This window comes from Caloenas nicobarica, chromosome 13, assembly GCF_036013445.1.
Source record: "Caloenas nicobarica isolate bCalNic1 chromosome 13, bCalNic1.hap1, whole genome shotgun sequence".
In the NCBI taxonomy this organism is placed as follows: Eukaryota; Metazoa; Chordata; class Aves; order Columbiformes; family Columbidae; genus Caloenas; species Caloenas nicobarica.
This window is the reverse complement of record NC_088257.1, coordinates 529,377-545,718: the sequence shown is the minus strand read 5'-3', so window position 1 is coordinate 545,718 and position 16,342 is coordinate 529,377. Positions and strand designations below refer to the sequence as shown.

The 16,342-nt window shown below is 54.2% G+C and overlaps 1 protein-coding gene across 1 annotated transcript in view; it reads left to right on the top strand.

Moving 5' to 3' along the window:
• The window catches only part of SH3RF2 (SH3 domain containing ring finger 2), a 29,218-nt gene extending 12,876 nt beyond the window's left edge, over window positions 1-16,342 (top strand). The window contains exons 2-8 of the mRNA XM_065644298.1: window positions 454-711; window positions 3,786-4,109; window positions 10,174-10,268; window positions 12,091-12,261; window positions 13,884-14,098; window positions 14,942-15,294; window positions 16,049-16,342. Of these exons, the coding sequence (XP_065500370.1) occupies window positions 454-711; window positions 3,786-4,109; window positions 10,174-10,268; window positions 12,091-12,261; window positions 13,884-14,098; window positions 14,942-15,294; window positions 16,049-16,342 (1,710 nt within the window). The remainder of the gene's footprint in view (window positions 1-453; window positions 712-3,785; window positions 4,110-10,173; window positions 10,269-12,090; window positions 12,262-13,883; window positions 14,099-14,941; window positions 15,295-16,048) is intronic.

The window sequence follows — 16,342 nt, the reverse complement described above, 5'->3', positions numbered from 1 at the left end:
TGCTCACCTTGACTCATCACATTCCCTTAGACAGGCACGGTTGGCCACTGCAGGTGACAGCGCCAGGTCAGCTGGACAACGGCTGCGACCTTCAGTCACTCCGGATAGAAATACCTGGGGTCGTTAAAACAGGCATTGTATTAGAGGAGATCTTGCAGCAGGCGCTAAGATCCCATGGGAAGACTAGTTTAAGGCATTAATTGTTTCCTAATATTCTTAAACAAGTTCAGCCAGCTTTTCATCCTGATACAAATTTAGCATAAGTGTTTTGGGGCTTGTCTTCATTAGAAAAAGACATCAGGAAAGGATGTGGGTAGTTAATACAAATAAATGCATGCTTAAGCCTTAGACCTCTAAATTTTTCCCAGTAATTACGAATGCTTTTGGGGAATCCTGCCTCTGTTCAGCATGGCTGTCACGGACAAACTGCAAGGGCTGTTTCTGTTCCCACAGGTCCCGCGAGCCAAGGCCCTGTACACCTACCGCGGGCACAGCCCCGGGGAGCTGCGCTTCAACAAGGGGGACATCATCGTGCTGCTGCGCCAGCTGGACGAGAACTGGTACCTGGGGGAGGTCAACGGGCTCAGCGGCGTCTTCCCCGCCAGCTCCGTGCAGGTCATCCAGCAGCTGCCGTCGCCGGGCAGAACGCTCTGCAGCGCGGAGCTGAGGAGGGACAGGACCGACACCAAGGACTGCCTGACCTTCCACAAGGTAATGCCACCCTGCAGCGCTCCAGATCGCTGAGAGACACCTATGACACGGGAAAGAATACTGCGTCCAGGCCTGGGGACACACAGGTTATGCAGCTCCAACGTACCCAGCCTGGGGGAGGCACTGGCAGAGCAGCACCCAAACCTGGACGGTGTTTCCCTTTGCTCCCCAAAGGCTGCAGAGCTCACGTTGGCTCTGGTAGAGGACACGCTGTTCTGAGAGGTGCACCTCCTAGCAAGGTCCCTGTAAGGTCAGAGGAGGTGAGACATGGCAGAGCGGAGCAGGGAGCGCTGCCCAGGGACACCGGTGTCCCCGCAGAGAAGTCACCTCTCCGCACGCAGCGCTGCAGGGCTGTGATGCTCCACGGGTGCTCGCAGAGGAGGAGGCAGGAGCAGGAGCTGTGGTCCAGGCCAGGTGTCCCCAGGGAGTCGCAGCTGGATGTGGGGTGGCTGGTGTGGGGCAAGAGAAATCAAACAGCCAAGAGCCCACTGTGGTTTCTGACTAAGGAGAGGAACTAAATGAGAAAAACCAGTTCAGAGCAGTGTCACAGATCACCAGCAGCTCGAGAAAATGTGGGTTCTCAGTGTGCTGGGCAGCTGCAGAGGCTGGGCAGCAGCAATCCTCCCTTCATCATCGAGTTCACTTATTAGCAGGAGGCGCCTTCCTCAGTTTTCTGCCGTCTGCATTTGTTTTTTCTCCTCCACTGTATTTGCCTTTGTTTCAGGGCTTACTCACTCTGTTTATCTGTGGCAAGAGGCTGCGCTCAGCTCCGCTCCTACAGCGGCGTTCACACGTGGGGAGTCAGCGCAGATCTAAAACAAACAGATGCTTCTGCAGAGAGTAAGAGCATCCCCCTGTCCCCCTTGGGGACAGTGGCCAGTCACTACTGCAGGAACAGCACAGGCTGGAGCAGTCACCGCAGCCACCCCCTCTGCAGTCACCTGGGGCAGAGCCGCTGCCGTGTCCCCCGCTGCGTCCAGCACTCACACAGGGGTTCTTCTCTGGGTTCATAGCTAAAATGCCATTTTCGTTATTAGTTGTGTGCGTGGCAATTGCAGAGCTGTTTCCAGGCGATGGAAACCGTCCAGCAAGTCAAAGGCTTTTCACGTCCTTGCCCTCAGACTCATGTCCACTGTCCCGACTCAACCACACTTGCAGCTTTAAATTAAAAACAAGTTTGAGCATTGTGCTGAGCGAGGCCAGACAGCAAGGCCACCGCTGTCCCCGGCAGGGCTGATGACAGCAGAGGGCAAGTGAGGTGACGGGGCAGGGACTGTCCTCAGCGTGTGCATAGCGCCCGTTCCCCACCCTGACCCCGCTGACAGCGAGCAAACAGCTCGCCTCCTCCACTGCTGCTATGGAGCCTCCACAGCAAGGGGACAAAAATGCAAAATTCAGGCAAAATATCAAAACTACATTGTTAATGGGTTCTGTGGTAACTGGCTGTTGTGCAGCCCCGTTTGCGGGCGATCTGCCCCGGGAGCCCCAGCTGCTGGTGATGGTGGCCCCATCCCCATGTCCCCGCATCCCCATGTCCCCGTGCCATGGGGGGCCCCCGTGCTCCAGCTCCACAGACCTTTCAGCCGCCCGCTCCCTGACAGTGTTTATTAGCGCTGGTCTAGACATTAATTGTGTTCCTGCAGTTTAGCTGGAGATGCAGGGTGTAAATGGCACCAACAAGAATTCATAGAAATAAAATTAATACTTGCAGCCATCATAATTACAGCAAGCACTTCTTTGTGGCTATTTTATAAAAGGACACTAGTAAAGCATCTTATTTGAAGCTCTAATATATTTTGTAAAATATCTTTTCATTTAATGAAATCATTTTAGCTTCAGTAATTACTTATTTACGTCTGGTGTTAACAGAAATAAGTTAGTTAGAGCCACATAAAGCCACCAAGGAATTAGAAATTAATTACAGAGAAGGCAAAGGTAGTTCTGTTTTGGGAGATGCAAGGCTTTCCTTGGCTTTGACACTTAGGTTTGTGTCCCATTTTATCATATCTCCTGATGTTTAGAGAAGGCAGAAAAACATTTCCAGTTTAGGCTAAAGTTTAATTACATATAGCAATGACAATATTACCATCTCATATGTGTACATACGCACACACCGTGGCTTTAAAACCTTGCTTTAAGGAATGAGGAGGAGGAAAACGTGAAAACAATCCCTGTTCAAAGTGATAATGTTTGAGAGGCACCTGTACCTCTTCTGCGCTCCGTCACCCTCGGCCATCCCAGGAGCCGGGCACGTTGCCTCACCCGAGTGGGTGAGAATCTCAGTGTTTTGCAATTCGTTACTGTCAGCAGTAAATCATGATTCATTCCTCTGGCAGTCATCATGGTAAAAAACATCGTCGCCACATGCCCTTTGCTATTAATACTGTTTGATCAGCAGTTTCCAAGAAATACTGTTTGAACGTTGCCCGTATGCAAAATCAGGGCCTGACTCTTCCCTCATTAAGCCCCGTGGTTAACAAGCCCGGCTCTCTTCAATGGGAGCAGGATCAAGCCATGAATGTTTGGGCTTACAGAGATGTAACTGGGTGGATCTGATTCTGCTGGGAAAGCCACCGTCACCGAGGGCTTCTCCAGCTCACGCCGTAACGGCGGCGGCACGAGACGCACCCAAGCGTACCAGCGTACAGAGTGCCCAAACATCCCGTCTAATTTAGAGTTACATTTATCATAACACTGCTACAGAGTCAGCCAGCTCTCCTTCTGCCTCTGCAAGCCAAAGGCCTTGACAAGAAACAAAGTTTTTTGTAAAGTATTGGGGAGGAGCACCAACCTCAGTAAGGTGTTGTCTAAGCAACACATTTTTCAAATGCGTTTTCATTTTGCTGTCAGCTTTGCATCAGTACTTTTGCATCCGGAGTTTGTCACTGAAAACATACCAGGGAAATGACTGAGCTGCACGTTTTTAAAGATCGCCTGTAATGTCATCGGAAATCTGCCCACAGCTCTGCTGCCAGATAGGAAAAGAGAGAAAAAAGAGAAAACTGAGCAGTGGCCGGGCTGTGCCTGGTGTAACTTCTGAAATGTGTCACCACGTCTCCCTTTGTCTCTTCCAGCCAAACACCACTGCGAGGCAGCTCCTGCAGACCAGCAAAAGCCACTGGTCCCCCCAGTTCAAGGTCACATCCCTACGAGTGGCGACTCCCAAAGCGAAGGGCGCGGACCCGCCGGCATTCCCCAAGGCCCCCGACTCCCGGCGGAAGAGCCTGCGGCCGTTCTCCATCACCACCGCCCTCAACACCCTCAACCGCATGGTCCACACGCCTGGCGAGCGCCCGGCGCTGGAGATCAGCTCCCCTGTCCTCATCAGCTCCAGCAACCCCAGCGTGGCCACCCAGGGTGGCGAGAAAGCCGAGTTTCCCTACGGAGCCCCTCTCCAGGTAAGGAGGCGGCGGTGGGGATGCTGTGGCACCAGCACGAGTCCAACACGCAGAACCTGGGCAGAAACACTTGATGCACAGGCAGCAATTTGAAAAGCTAAAGCACAAACACCAAGACAAAGCACCCATGCTAAGTGTCGGTCAGATATGTCATCCACCGCAGGCTGCCTGGGATTTTTTCCCTCCTTTTCAATTGGAAAGGTCTGTCTTCAGAGTTCAGGGACCCAAGGGAATTCATAAAAGGAGAAATTAAGTTATCAGAGTAACTAAACATGGATAAAGCACATTCCCATTCTGATTTCTGCCCTCTCGCAGTGAGCTCCAGGTGTAGAACAGAAAAAAAAGAGCTTAACTGGCAAAATGAAATATTTTTGATTTTAGAAAGTGGTATGGAACGTGAACTCCCAAGGGAGCAAACTGAGCGTCAGCTCATTTGCAGACACGTATGTGTGTGTGTGTGCCCAAATCCACACTGCAAGCAAACATCTGTTTTGCCCTGCAATGATGTAGATCAAAATAGGCAGGTCTCAACGTTTGCAAAATTAAAGCTAAAACCGGCCATTGGCCGCTCTCCCCTGCGTTACTTCGACAAGGAGCCTTTCCGAGCTCCTCTCAGATTTCAGTTGCACCAGCACGGCAGGACCTGCAGAGTCGGGCCCTGACTCGTGAGCAAACGTGCGCATAAGGTCAGGGAACAGGCTGCGTTCACTGAGCAGGTCCGCACTGCCAGAATTGCTTCAACCGCCTCTTCATCCAACCCCCATGCTTAACAGGAACCTGGAAACCTGCTCTTTTTATGAATTGGTATTTCAGTTTTTCTGGTACATCTCAAGCATAAAAGGAGTCCCCAGCATCCCCAATGCTCATGCTCAATGATAAGCATTGCGCTTCATTGAAAAACTTGATCAAGCCCAAAATCTCAGCGCAGGAGATCACGTTGGGTCTCTCTGAGCCCAACCTGCCCTCTGCCCGCCGGGGCACACGCGGACACTGCGGAACCATGAGCTCTATTCCCAAACCTACGAACTGCCCACGGGACAGGCTTCCTCACTAAACGCCTGTTCAGCGGGGTTGTAGCATCCACAGAAATAACGAAGCAGCCTCCTGCTTCTTTGAAATGGGGCTGTCAGCCCTTTGGAAAAGCAGCCGAGTCTTTGCCTTCCCCTCAGTCCTCTGCCCACATCTGCCCGTGTCAGACGAACGTTCAGTGCCAGGCAGGGCAGTGACCGCGGTCCCTGTGCTCTGCAGTCCCTGTGCTCTGCAGTCCCTGTGCTCTGCAGTCTGAGCCTGCGTCCCGGTGAGAGACACTGAATTTGGGGCTGAGATCACAAACACAGACCGACCTTCCGGACTATATCCGCTCTTGATTTTCGGAGGCAAGAGAGTCTCATTTCTTCTTCCCACCCTGACTAAAGATCTCAATACAGAATCTTCACGGATCATCTGAAATGGGAGAAAAAAGGGTTTGTTTAGATTTATACGACGTCTTTCATATTCAAGGTTACTCTAACGTTTTGTAAAGCAATAAGCCAGCCCCTGGTAGTTTGGTGTCTGTGCAATAAAACCCAGCAGGCATTTTGTACTTCGCAATAGCCTGCAAAGAGCCTTGGATGTTAGATCCTGGTTTATGTGAGAGGAAATGAAGCCTTACAATAGAACTATAATTCAATTGAAATGGTATCTTGTCTGGCAAATCCAATATAATTTTACCAAAAATGTCTCAGTGTGAACTATTGTCAACAGCAGAAGCAGTAGAGTGAACATGTAATGTTTTGCCTTCGAAGGGCTGGAATTTCCTTTCTTCTCCACAGCAGTTTTTCTCCCGGAGGTTTGTAGGAGGGTCCGTGTTGCCACACAGGTTGCACCTTTTCGTTCTCCTGTCTCAGAGTCTGGGTTGCAATGACTGACCTGCAAAGCTGAGATTCTTTTGCAAGCCCAGATATTAGCAATGTAGTAAAGAAGAGAGTGGTCGGATCACATCCTTAATTGCTGCCGTGCGTTCGCGTGCTCCCTAGGAAGTCTGCAGAAGCCGAGGAGCCTGGATCGTTGTGGGTGGTCACAAATACGGGCAGCAGATGGAGCTGAGTCTGAGCTCAGCCTGAACTCCCCTCAGGGCTGGAGGGGATGGGGCAACAGAGCCACCTGAGCGATCAAGCTGGAAACGAAGTGACCCTGTTTCTATCCAAGCCTTTAAATCCATCCCCTCCGCAAGACAGGCTTCCAGACAGATACTGAACATACATTTGGATCTAGTAATTTTAAGAAAAAATCCATGCATTTTGAACAGATGTGTTCATGGCTTTCCTTGGGGTGGGGATCAAAAAAAGTGGGAATTTTCCAGTATCTTGTACTTACGTGACCCTTGCCCTAAGCTATGAGGCTCCATTCATTTGAGGGAGGCAAAGGAGACCATTAGTGTCCCCCTGAAGCACCCCATGGGTGACATGTCCCCGTCCCATCTCCAGGGGTGCTGGTGTTGGTGGGGCAGCGGGAGCAGGACGGGCTGCACCGCGGGCCCTGGCAGCCACAGAGCGCAGCTTGGGAAGCAAAGGGCTTTCAAAGCACCGCGTGCCCGCCTGGCATTGCCCCCAGGGCTCAGCTCGGGCTCATTTCGGCCCATAAAAGGGAATAAGCGGCAGCAGGCGGTGCTGCCGCCAGCCCTCCCTCTGCCCTTCCTTCCCCTCCCGCTGCCACGCCGGGCTCAGGGAGACAGAACCACTTTGCAGGCTGTGACACGCCGTGTCTGTGCCTGTTGTGCAAGCGTGCGGGTCACGGGCCGAGGGACCCGGCGCTGCCCAGCGGCACCCGCCTCGGCACAAAGCACAACAGCGGCCGCGGGAGCCTTTCCCAGGCACAGCCGGGCCCGTTCCCCGGGGCCCAGAGCTGCTGCTGCCCGTTGCCGCTCGTTCCAGCGAGCTGATAGACCTGGCACCGGCCCTCCAGTACACCTGGCTTTTCCACGTAATAAATGATCCGAAAGTTGCAGGACCCGACTGAGCAGCACCAACGGCCCCGTGACGGAAAGGGGAAAATCTCATGAACATTCTCGGCAGGGAATTGCCTGTGTCAGCAGGCGCTGGGGACAGGAGCCGAGCTGGAAATCACATTGGTGACAAGTGAGACGGGGAGATGGAGTGAGGGAGGGACCCAAGGAGAGGCAGAAAATGAAACTCTGTGCTTACAGGGGCTTGCAAGGTACCCACAGGACATCAGCAGAAGTAAATGCTGAAGTCACTTACACCTGGCTGGGAAATATTTCATTCAGTCTTTTTTCCTCTCTGTTGAAAATACAAACCCAGCTTTGACGCATGTTCTGAAAGGATCACTGCTTCTGTGCAGAGCGGGAACTGAGATGAAAAACATTACACTTTCCATCTAGAAGTGTGTATTTCAATACAGTTCCATCAGGAAAACCTACAAGAGGTCATCATTTTGCTCCAATGCAGGAAAAAGAAACTCCAAATCCCCAAATTTCAAAAGTTCTGGTTATCAAAATTAAAACAGAATTATAATTTCCAATCAGCTTCATTTGTTTGAGAGGCTGATCTGACCCTACCTGGACTAGAAAACAAGGAACGTAAAGACGGTTTGAAGCTGACCTGCCGCTCCAGGTCCAGAGACAGAAGCTGTAGTAGCTGAGGTTTGTTAATTAACTTAATTTACTGGAGAGCAACACGGCTGGTGAGTCACCTTTTTTTCCTCTAGGTCCTTGCTAAGCCAGTGCCCCAGCACCTTGTTACAGACATGACCACTAGAAATTAGATTTGAAATGAATAAGAGATTAAAGCCCCGACAACGCGCATCATTAAGATCCTGTGGTCTTTGCTGGAGAGCGTGACTGCGGCCACATCCCAGCCACATCCCGGCCGCCGGCTCCGCTGGCCTGGGCTTCCCGGGGCCGCCACCGCGGCCGCTCGGCCTGGCCGGGGCTGGTGTCACCTCCCCAGAGCTGCCGCGCCCGGCACAGCAGCGCTGACTTCGGACGGGATGAGCTGCTCGCTCGAGCAGAGCAGCCGGGGAACATTTCCGTGCTTTGGGACGAGGAGCAGAGAGCTCGGCTGGCACCGACCAGCGGGTCTGGGCAGCGGGACCTTCCCAGGCCAGGCTCGGCAGCACCGCTGGGTCTCACCGTTTTCAGAAACAACCGTTGCCGGTGAAAGGAGGTGGATGGAAACCCCTGAGGACACTGTCCCCGGTCTCTCCACCCCTGTGACAGGCCGGGGCTGTCCGGCCTGCAAAGAGGCGATAACAAATGCTCCTGCCTCTGCGGGGCTGCAGAGACCTCGCTCATCTCCTGGAGCTTGCACAGCCCTTGGGGAGCCCCGAGCAGGCGGAACCGCCGCACACGGTGTCACTGCGGCCCCGAACCCAGAGGGACCACCTCTGGGGAGAGAGATGCTGATCCTCGTGCCAGCTAATCGTCTGCCTCGCTGCTGGGCATGGAAACAAGGCAGCCAGCTAGGACTGGTCAAAAAAGCTCAGCTTAATTGTCTTGCTTTTGCCATTTGAAAGATAGCTGGGTCTTCAAGTGAAAGGGAAGGGTCTACCTCCCCTAGAAAATTCTCTGTTTTCATTGAAAGACCTTGTACTCTGATTGCTACATAAGTTTGCAGCCAGCAAGGAAAATATTTTACCTGAGCAGCTGGCATTTGTAGAAATTTCTCCTGTTTGCACTGGCTGGCCCTCGCCCTCTGACCAAACGCCCGGTCTCCTGGCAGCCCCCGTGAGGTGAAGCCTCTGCAGAGATCGGTGCCGTGCGCGGGGACAGCTGCCCGCGGTGGGACCACGCCAGAGCTTTGGACGTGTAACCGAAACCAAACTCAGAAGAGCAGAAACACGCGCGGGCAGGCTCTGGAGCTGGGGTAAGGGCCGGATGCTCAGCAGGACGCCCGGCTGAGGCACAGGCCTCTCCTCAGAAACCCCCTCGGTGGGCAGATGTCAGTCAGTTGCAAGACATAAAGGGACAGGGGACCATGAACAGCCCAACACGCTGCCCACATCCTCACCGGGACAACTGGGAGGTCCAAGGAGCCATCTCCTCACCTTCGGCAGGCAGCAGGAACGGCACGTGCCCAGTGCCACCCTCAAGGTGCAGAATCGTGGGGCTCAGGCTCCTCCCAGGAACACCACAGACCCCACAAGACACAGAGCGGGCATCAGGGTGGCTGGTACCTCTCTGTACCAGCAAAATGACGGTGGGGACAGGGCCACCCCAAACCAACACAAACCTGAGCAGGTGGCTCTACCCGTGTCCGCGGGGCAGGCAGGAGCTGCCACCCGCACGGTCTGCGCCGCGTGTGCGCACGGGCCGAGCTCCTCGGGACACCGCAGACACGGCAAGTACCTTTAATAACGGTTATTAAAAGATCACTGGGGCAAGGACTGCATTATTTAGGGTTTAGACAATGCCAATGCTCCCAGCTGGAGCTAAATAAACAAGTGACACCGGTCCTCACCTGCAGATACGACGGTCTCCCCTGGCGAGCACAGTCTGGGCTCAAAATGCCGTTTTCCCCAACTCCTTTTCCTTCCTGACGCAGGCACCTGGCACGGCGAGTGAACCGAAGGTGCTGACCCTGTTCAGAGCAGGCAAAAAGGGGCCAGAAAACACGGAGTGCAAGGAGAGGGGCGAGGGAACGTCTCCCCGCTCGAGTGGATCTCACACGTGTGAGACCAGCAACACTTCCAGGCTGAGGCCTCAAATGCAACCCTTGGGAGTCGGGGCTGTTAGTTCATGTTTATCCTGTTTCATCACTGTTCTGAGCCTCCTGACAGCCCAGGTCACCCATCCCAACAATCCCGTGCTCACAGGACAGGACAAGACCCTCATCCAGCCAAGCCCTGCCTGGAGACCATCTCGGTGTTGAAGTGGAAGGACCACGAGTCTTCCTCTTAACACCTGGTCTTGGTTTTGTCCAATGCTCCAAACTCTTCTTTCTCCTGAAAAGTCTTTGTTTTTTTTTCTGAAGGGTGAGCAAAGCCTGACAAATGTTTTTAGATGGTCTTCCAGTAGCTAAAATAAGTCTATATTCAGATTAATTTATTGTTTCCTTTCTCCCTGCAGGTCAGTGCTTCTTACTATGCTGTGCCAGGCTCCTTGGGGCACTCAGCAGCCATCGTCACTCTTCCCCACCTGCAGCACCACATATCAGCTTACATGTACGTACAGAAACCAAAATACATGGGGGGGTCGTGTAATGTTCTGTACCTTCTCCTGAGGCTTCTCCGGCCCAAGGTTCCCGCGGGCAGGAGGCGAATGCGGAGCAGAGGCGGCTCCAGGGCTGGGGTCCAAAGGCACGGCCACGTCTAAGCAGGGGGTCACACAGGCTTACCACAGCTGGATCAAATATTAAATTCAGGAAAATCAAGGGATAGAGAAGAATTCGGGTAAGCTAGTGGAAACATTTGAGACGGATTCTGGTCAGCCCCTCACCAAATTACTGTGCTCGTCTTTTTGAGTTATATTCCCAGCAGGTGAACCGTCCTTGCACCTTAGTGCCTCACTTAACTATTTATAGGTATATAGTTCCACCCATTTGTCAACAGCACATTTTAAATTTTTAAATATAAAGAAACTAATTACTCCTTCAGTGCCTCTAGTCATTTATTTTAAGTAAGGCAGTGATGGTCACTGGTGTTTTGAATGATCCGATCTTGTAAAACTGTCCCAGAGTATACCATTTGCAGATAATATATTGTGATGATTTGTTTTCCTCCAGATAAGATTCATCAGCTTGGCACTGTGATAAACCACCCAATAACAAAATAACAAGCTGTCCACATGGTAATTAGCATCTCCACATACCCAGCAGACCTGTGGCAACATTAACGCACGAGCAATATCCATAAATCTGTCCTGCACTTGTGATATTTGCTACTTTCCTGCATTAGTGCAGGTCATCCAGGACTATTGCACACACTTAATCCTAAGCACAAGAAAAATCCTAAAACCTTAAAACAATTTTCAGAATTAGGACTGGTTTAAAGTGTTCAACCAGCTGCCTATTTTGCACGGCTCCTTTCTCAGCCCTCCAATATCAAACCAGTATCTGCATGTCCCACCCTTCAGGAGGAATCTTGTATAAAGCGACAAACCACTGCAGAACTGGAACACCCTTGCACCAAACCTCGCCTGCAAGTGACAGGAGAGCTTGCTTTATAAAGACAGGCATTTCCAGTCAAGCTTTCAAGTGATGGTTCTGAACAACCAAGGAGAGAGAAACCTTTTAAAAAGTTATGGGATAGTCCAGACAACTAGTCTGTTTTATTTTTAAATTATATGTGATAATTACTGTATTGGTCTGTAAGTCATTAATATTTGGGAGCAAATCACATTCCCCTTGGGGAAAAAAAAAAAGGGGGGGGGGAAGTTTTGAAAAATCTGCTATTTTCTTCTGCTCCTGATTTGCTGTGTGGTCACACATGGTGCACTGTGGAAAGCAAAGGTTCCTCACTTACTCGTAATCCCAGAATCACGACAGAGAGGTCTAGAGGGGATTTCAAGTGAACTTGTAGTCCGGTTCACTCGGCAGCGCCGAGCGGAGCCACCTGCGCCCTCCCGTCCCCCCTGTGCTCGTCCCCACTGCTCTGCCCTGGGCCGGCCGCATCGGCCCTGCGGCGGTGACCTGGGCAGAGCCCTCGCTGCGCGAGGTGCACGACGGCAGCGTTCTCCTCCCTAACACTTGGCTGGCACTTCTGGGACAGAAACCAGGGCCAGGATCTGCTCTGCTACCTGTTGGTTTGTCTTTTATCCATACCCCTTTAGCCTGGAGTTACGGGCAGTTTCTTCCCTGCGAGTTCTCTCCACAGTAACAGCAGCAGCCAAATAGTTGATGCGAGTGCTGGTGGAAGAGGCTTCAGGCAAACAGCCGCTGCTCACACAAAGCCAGCAGCTTCAGTTCTCAGCACGGTTCAACCCCGAGGCCTCAGGTCACGCTCGACCGTCCTGCCAGGGCTGTCACTGTCCCCTCTCTGTCCCCAGGTGCGTGGCTCTCCATCCCTACACGGCGCACGGGCCGGAGGAGCTGGAGCTGCAGAAGGGAGAAGGGGTCCGTGTGTTCGGGAAGGAGCAAGACGGCTGGCTGCGGGGCATGTCCCTGGTCACCGGGAGAGTGGGCGTCTTCCCCAGCAACTACGTCGCTCCTCTCTTCAGGTCTGGTTTTTCTTACACAGGCGCAGGGGAGGGATGGGCGCAGGGGAGGGATGGGCGCAGGGTACAGACGGGCGCAGGGGAGGGATGGGCGCAGGGTACAGACGGGCGCAGGGGAGGGATGGGTGCAGGGTACAGACGGGCGCAGGGCAGGGATGGGTGCAGGGGAGGGATGGGTGCAGGGGAGGGATGGGCGCAGGGTACAGACGGGCGCAGGGGAGGGATGGGTGCAGGGGAGGGATGGGCGCAGGGGAGGGATGGGCACAGGGGAGGGATGGGCGCAGGGTACAGACGGGCGCAGGGGAGGGATGGGTGCAGGGTACAGACAGGCGCAGGGCAGGGATGGGTGCAGGGGAGGGATGGGTGCAGGGGAGGGATGGGCGCAGGGGAGGGATGGGCGCAGGGTACAGACGGGCGCAGGGGAGGGATGGGTGCAGGGTACAGACAGGCGCAGGGCAGGGATGGGTGCAGGGGAGGGATGGGTGCAGGGGAGGGATGGGCGCAGGGTACAGACGGGCGCAGGGGAGGGATGGGTGCAGGGTACAGACGGGCGCAGGGGAGGGATGGGCACAGGGTACAGACGGGCGCAGGGGAGGGATGGGTGCAGGGTACAGACGGGCGCAGGGGAGGGATGGGCACAGGGTACAGACGGGCGCAGGGGAGGGATGGGTGCAGGGCAGGGATGGGCGCAGGGCAGGGATGGGCACAGGGTACAGACGGGCGCAGGGCAGGGATGGGCGCAGGGTATAGATGGGCACGGGGCAGCTGAAGCCGCTGGATCCCTCACTCAAACCCCCCCAGCCCCGCAATCAGGGGCACATCAGCCTCTGCCTCCCTGAAAGCTTCTAGCGACACATCAGAAATTCACCGTATGCTCCCAGATCATCCTTCCCACACTTCCCTTTGCCCGCTTATTGATTTTATTCTGCCAAATGGCTTGGTTCAGGCCAGAGGTGCCAGCGCTGCTTTAATGCCAGCATTGCCCCCCCGCACCCTCCCGCATTCAGGAGCGCTGGGGATGAGTCTTTATTTCTCCAGCTCATTTCTTCCCCATACAGCCTCCGATAACACCGTGGCCTCACCTCGCCCATAAACAGAGCAAGCGAATAATCGAGAGCACAGCCCAGTCACCCTAAATAGCCTCATAAACCGCCTCAACCGTAAGCGCTGGGTTTGGAACTGCTGTTCTATCCTCCTTAGGAAATTTCTTCATAATAAATTGATGCCTGAGTTATTTGATGAATCACTGCTCAGTTATTAAACCATAAATCATTCCTTTACCCCCTCAAAAGGTAAAGCTTTTTCTTTCTTTAATGAATTAGGAAAAGGACTTCATCAGGGCCCGCTTGAGGAATTTGGAGTGGTATTTGGCCAGTGTGCTGGTGGGAAGGCAGAGAGGGGTTCTGGCAATTCAGTGGCTTCAGGTGATGATGATAAAAACCCTCATTGTAATGGAACCAGAAACCTGAATTGACTGTATCACCCGTAGTGTTTTCCACCAAAGCCCTGACTTGAGAGAAGTGCAGGCACATTAAAACCATCGAGTTCCCTTTTGGGCAAACTCCCGCTTTCCTTACAAAGCCCCAGGTCGAGTCTGAGCCTGTTCTCTTCCCCATTTCCCACAGGAAATCAAACCTCTCCGACTCGAAGATGCCTTCCCTGTACGCCTCATGGACGCTCTCCACCTCCTCGCTCTCCTCCCAGGGCAGCGTCCCCGAGAGTGGCCCGAGGCAGAGCCGAGCGCTGGCCCCACCGCTGCTGCCCGTCCCCGTCCCCGTCCCCATCCCCTCGGGACCGGCACCGGCTCCGCTGCGGCGCGGCCGCGGCAGCACCAGGAAGAGTAAGTGCTGGGGGGGCTCTCTATTCAAGAAAATAGAATAACTTACAGTTCAGGAGAAAAAATATTCAGCTTGGAAATATCAAGATGCATAAAATCATGACTAGCCTGAAGGTGAGAAAGGATGCTTCATAACAAACAGAAGCAGGAGTTACCCAGTGAAATTGTGAAGTTAAAAGCCTTGATATAGGAGAGAGCTAGAGGGAAAAAACCCTCCATATTAGCTCTATTTTTCTTCTCCTCCTCCTCCGCAAAAATCCAAAACGTGCTTCTCATTCACACGTGCCCGGGGCTGCAGGAAAAGGCCCTCCCAAGGACAGAGGGACCCCAGCGAACACCCTGCCAGCCCAGCAGAGGAGCCGGAGGTCCCACATCACCGGCTCTCCTAGCCGTGGTTATTCTGGCAATTCCAGGGTTTGAGCCAGCACAGGAAAGTTCTTTGTGAAGGTTTGTGCAGAGCTCAGCCGGTTCTATTCTTTCCAGCAAGGCTGGCAAGGTCTATCTCCAGCCTGCCCCTGCTGGTTTGGGACCCCTTTCCCAGTGGGTCTGTGCAGAGCGGTGGTGCGTTCCCCATTGCAGGCACTGCCCTGCCAGGGGCAGCCGCCTTCGCAAGGGCCATTCTCAGGGGTTTTAGACTCAAAATTGGATTTATCTTAAGATTATTTTACTGCAAATGATTCATTCCCCTGTGGTGGCTCTGTTAAAAAAAAAAAAAAAAATCAATCTTGTACACAGCAAGAAACTGCGAAAGAAATAAAGTGTGTGAGTTCCCATGCTGCGGTCAGGAAAGCAGCTGTGGATTTGGGATTCCTGACTCACCTGCTCCCAACCGTTCTTGCTCCGCAGCCGGATCCCTGCAGAGGCCGGGGCCAGCGGGGACCCCTGTGCAGGTCACCGGCTCCCTCCGGCGTCCCCTCACAGCCGCCCTGAGACCGCAGCACTTCCAGCTTTACCCGCACACCAGCCCCCTGCTGCACAGTGTCCCTCCTGAGGCAGCAACGAGGCCAAACTTCTCCCACAATGCTTCCCCGGCGCCTGTGGCCAGAGCAGGGGAGAGCAGAACCCCCTCCGTGTGCAGCTCCGTGATCCTGGATGCCAAAGACCCTCCAGCAAAGAGCGAGGCAACTCCAAAGCCACCGGCATCGGCCCCGCCGTCCATCCTGGTGAAACCAGACACCTCCCGCAACAGCACCGAAAAGGTACGGCCAAGGTCACCCCTGCTCCAGGGCCCCGTCCTCCTGGGACAGGCAGTGTCAGCCCAGTGGTGACTGGGGCCAGATCCCTCCAGGGCTTCACTCCATTGTCGCCAGGTTTTCTTCTGATAGGAATCACTGGGATTGGCACTGGCATTAAGAAATCAGACCTTTGTGTTGCTGACTCTGCTGGTCAGATTAAGCCCTCTAGAAAGGCAAGATGCTCCAGGGACTCCATCAGTGTAAACTAACCTTCAGTCATGACCAAGCTGGAGACTTTTCTGAAGTCTTAAATTGGGCAAGAATCCCACCAAAGTCCCTGAGACTCTGGGAGTGAATGAGCAAACACCACAGACCTGAATGTCAGACTTTGCATCAGGCTGGTCGCTACAGAGCTCCCCGGTCTGCCCCAGGTTGCTGTGGCTGAGCCATTTGCAATGGAAATTTCTCTCCCCTCTGGCAGCCAGAGGGAAATTTCGTAAAGGCAAAATTGTTCTGCAAATTGCCCTAGTGACAACTCTCCCTTCCCAGGGGCAGTTCTCTGGACTGACCCCGGGTCTCTGCTCAATGATGCATGGCTGCGCCGCGGGCGCTGCTCCCCGGGCTCTTTGCCCGTCCCCGCTGCGCATCGCACGGGGCTCCCCATGGCACCCCCCGTCCCGGGCCAGGCCGGCAGCCCCTCGGCTCCCCCCGGTCTCCAGGGCAGAGCAGGAAGGGCGGCTGCTGTCCCCACCCTGACTCTGTCCCCTTCTCGTTGCAGCAAGTGAAGACGGTGCGGTTCCAGACGCACAGCCCGCCGCCGCCCAAGCGGCACAGCCTACAGCCGTCCCCACGCCTACCGCGCGGCCGGACCGAGCCGGGGGCCGCGGCCAAGGCCCCGCTGCCGGACACCGGCCCGCCGGGCCCCGAGCTGGCCGTGCTCTGCTCGCCCAGGGCCAGCACCAGCCCCCTGCGCCCGCGGCGGGTGCTGCACCCCAAGGCGCTGTCGCTGGACCTGTCCAGGCCGCTGACCTTCCCCGCCAGGAAGAGCTACAGCAGCATCTCTGCAAACTGA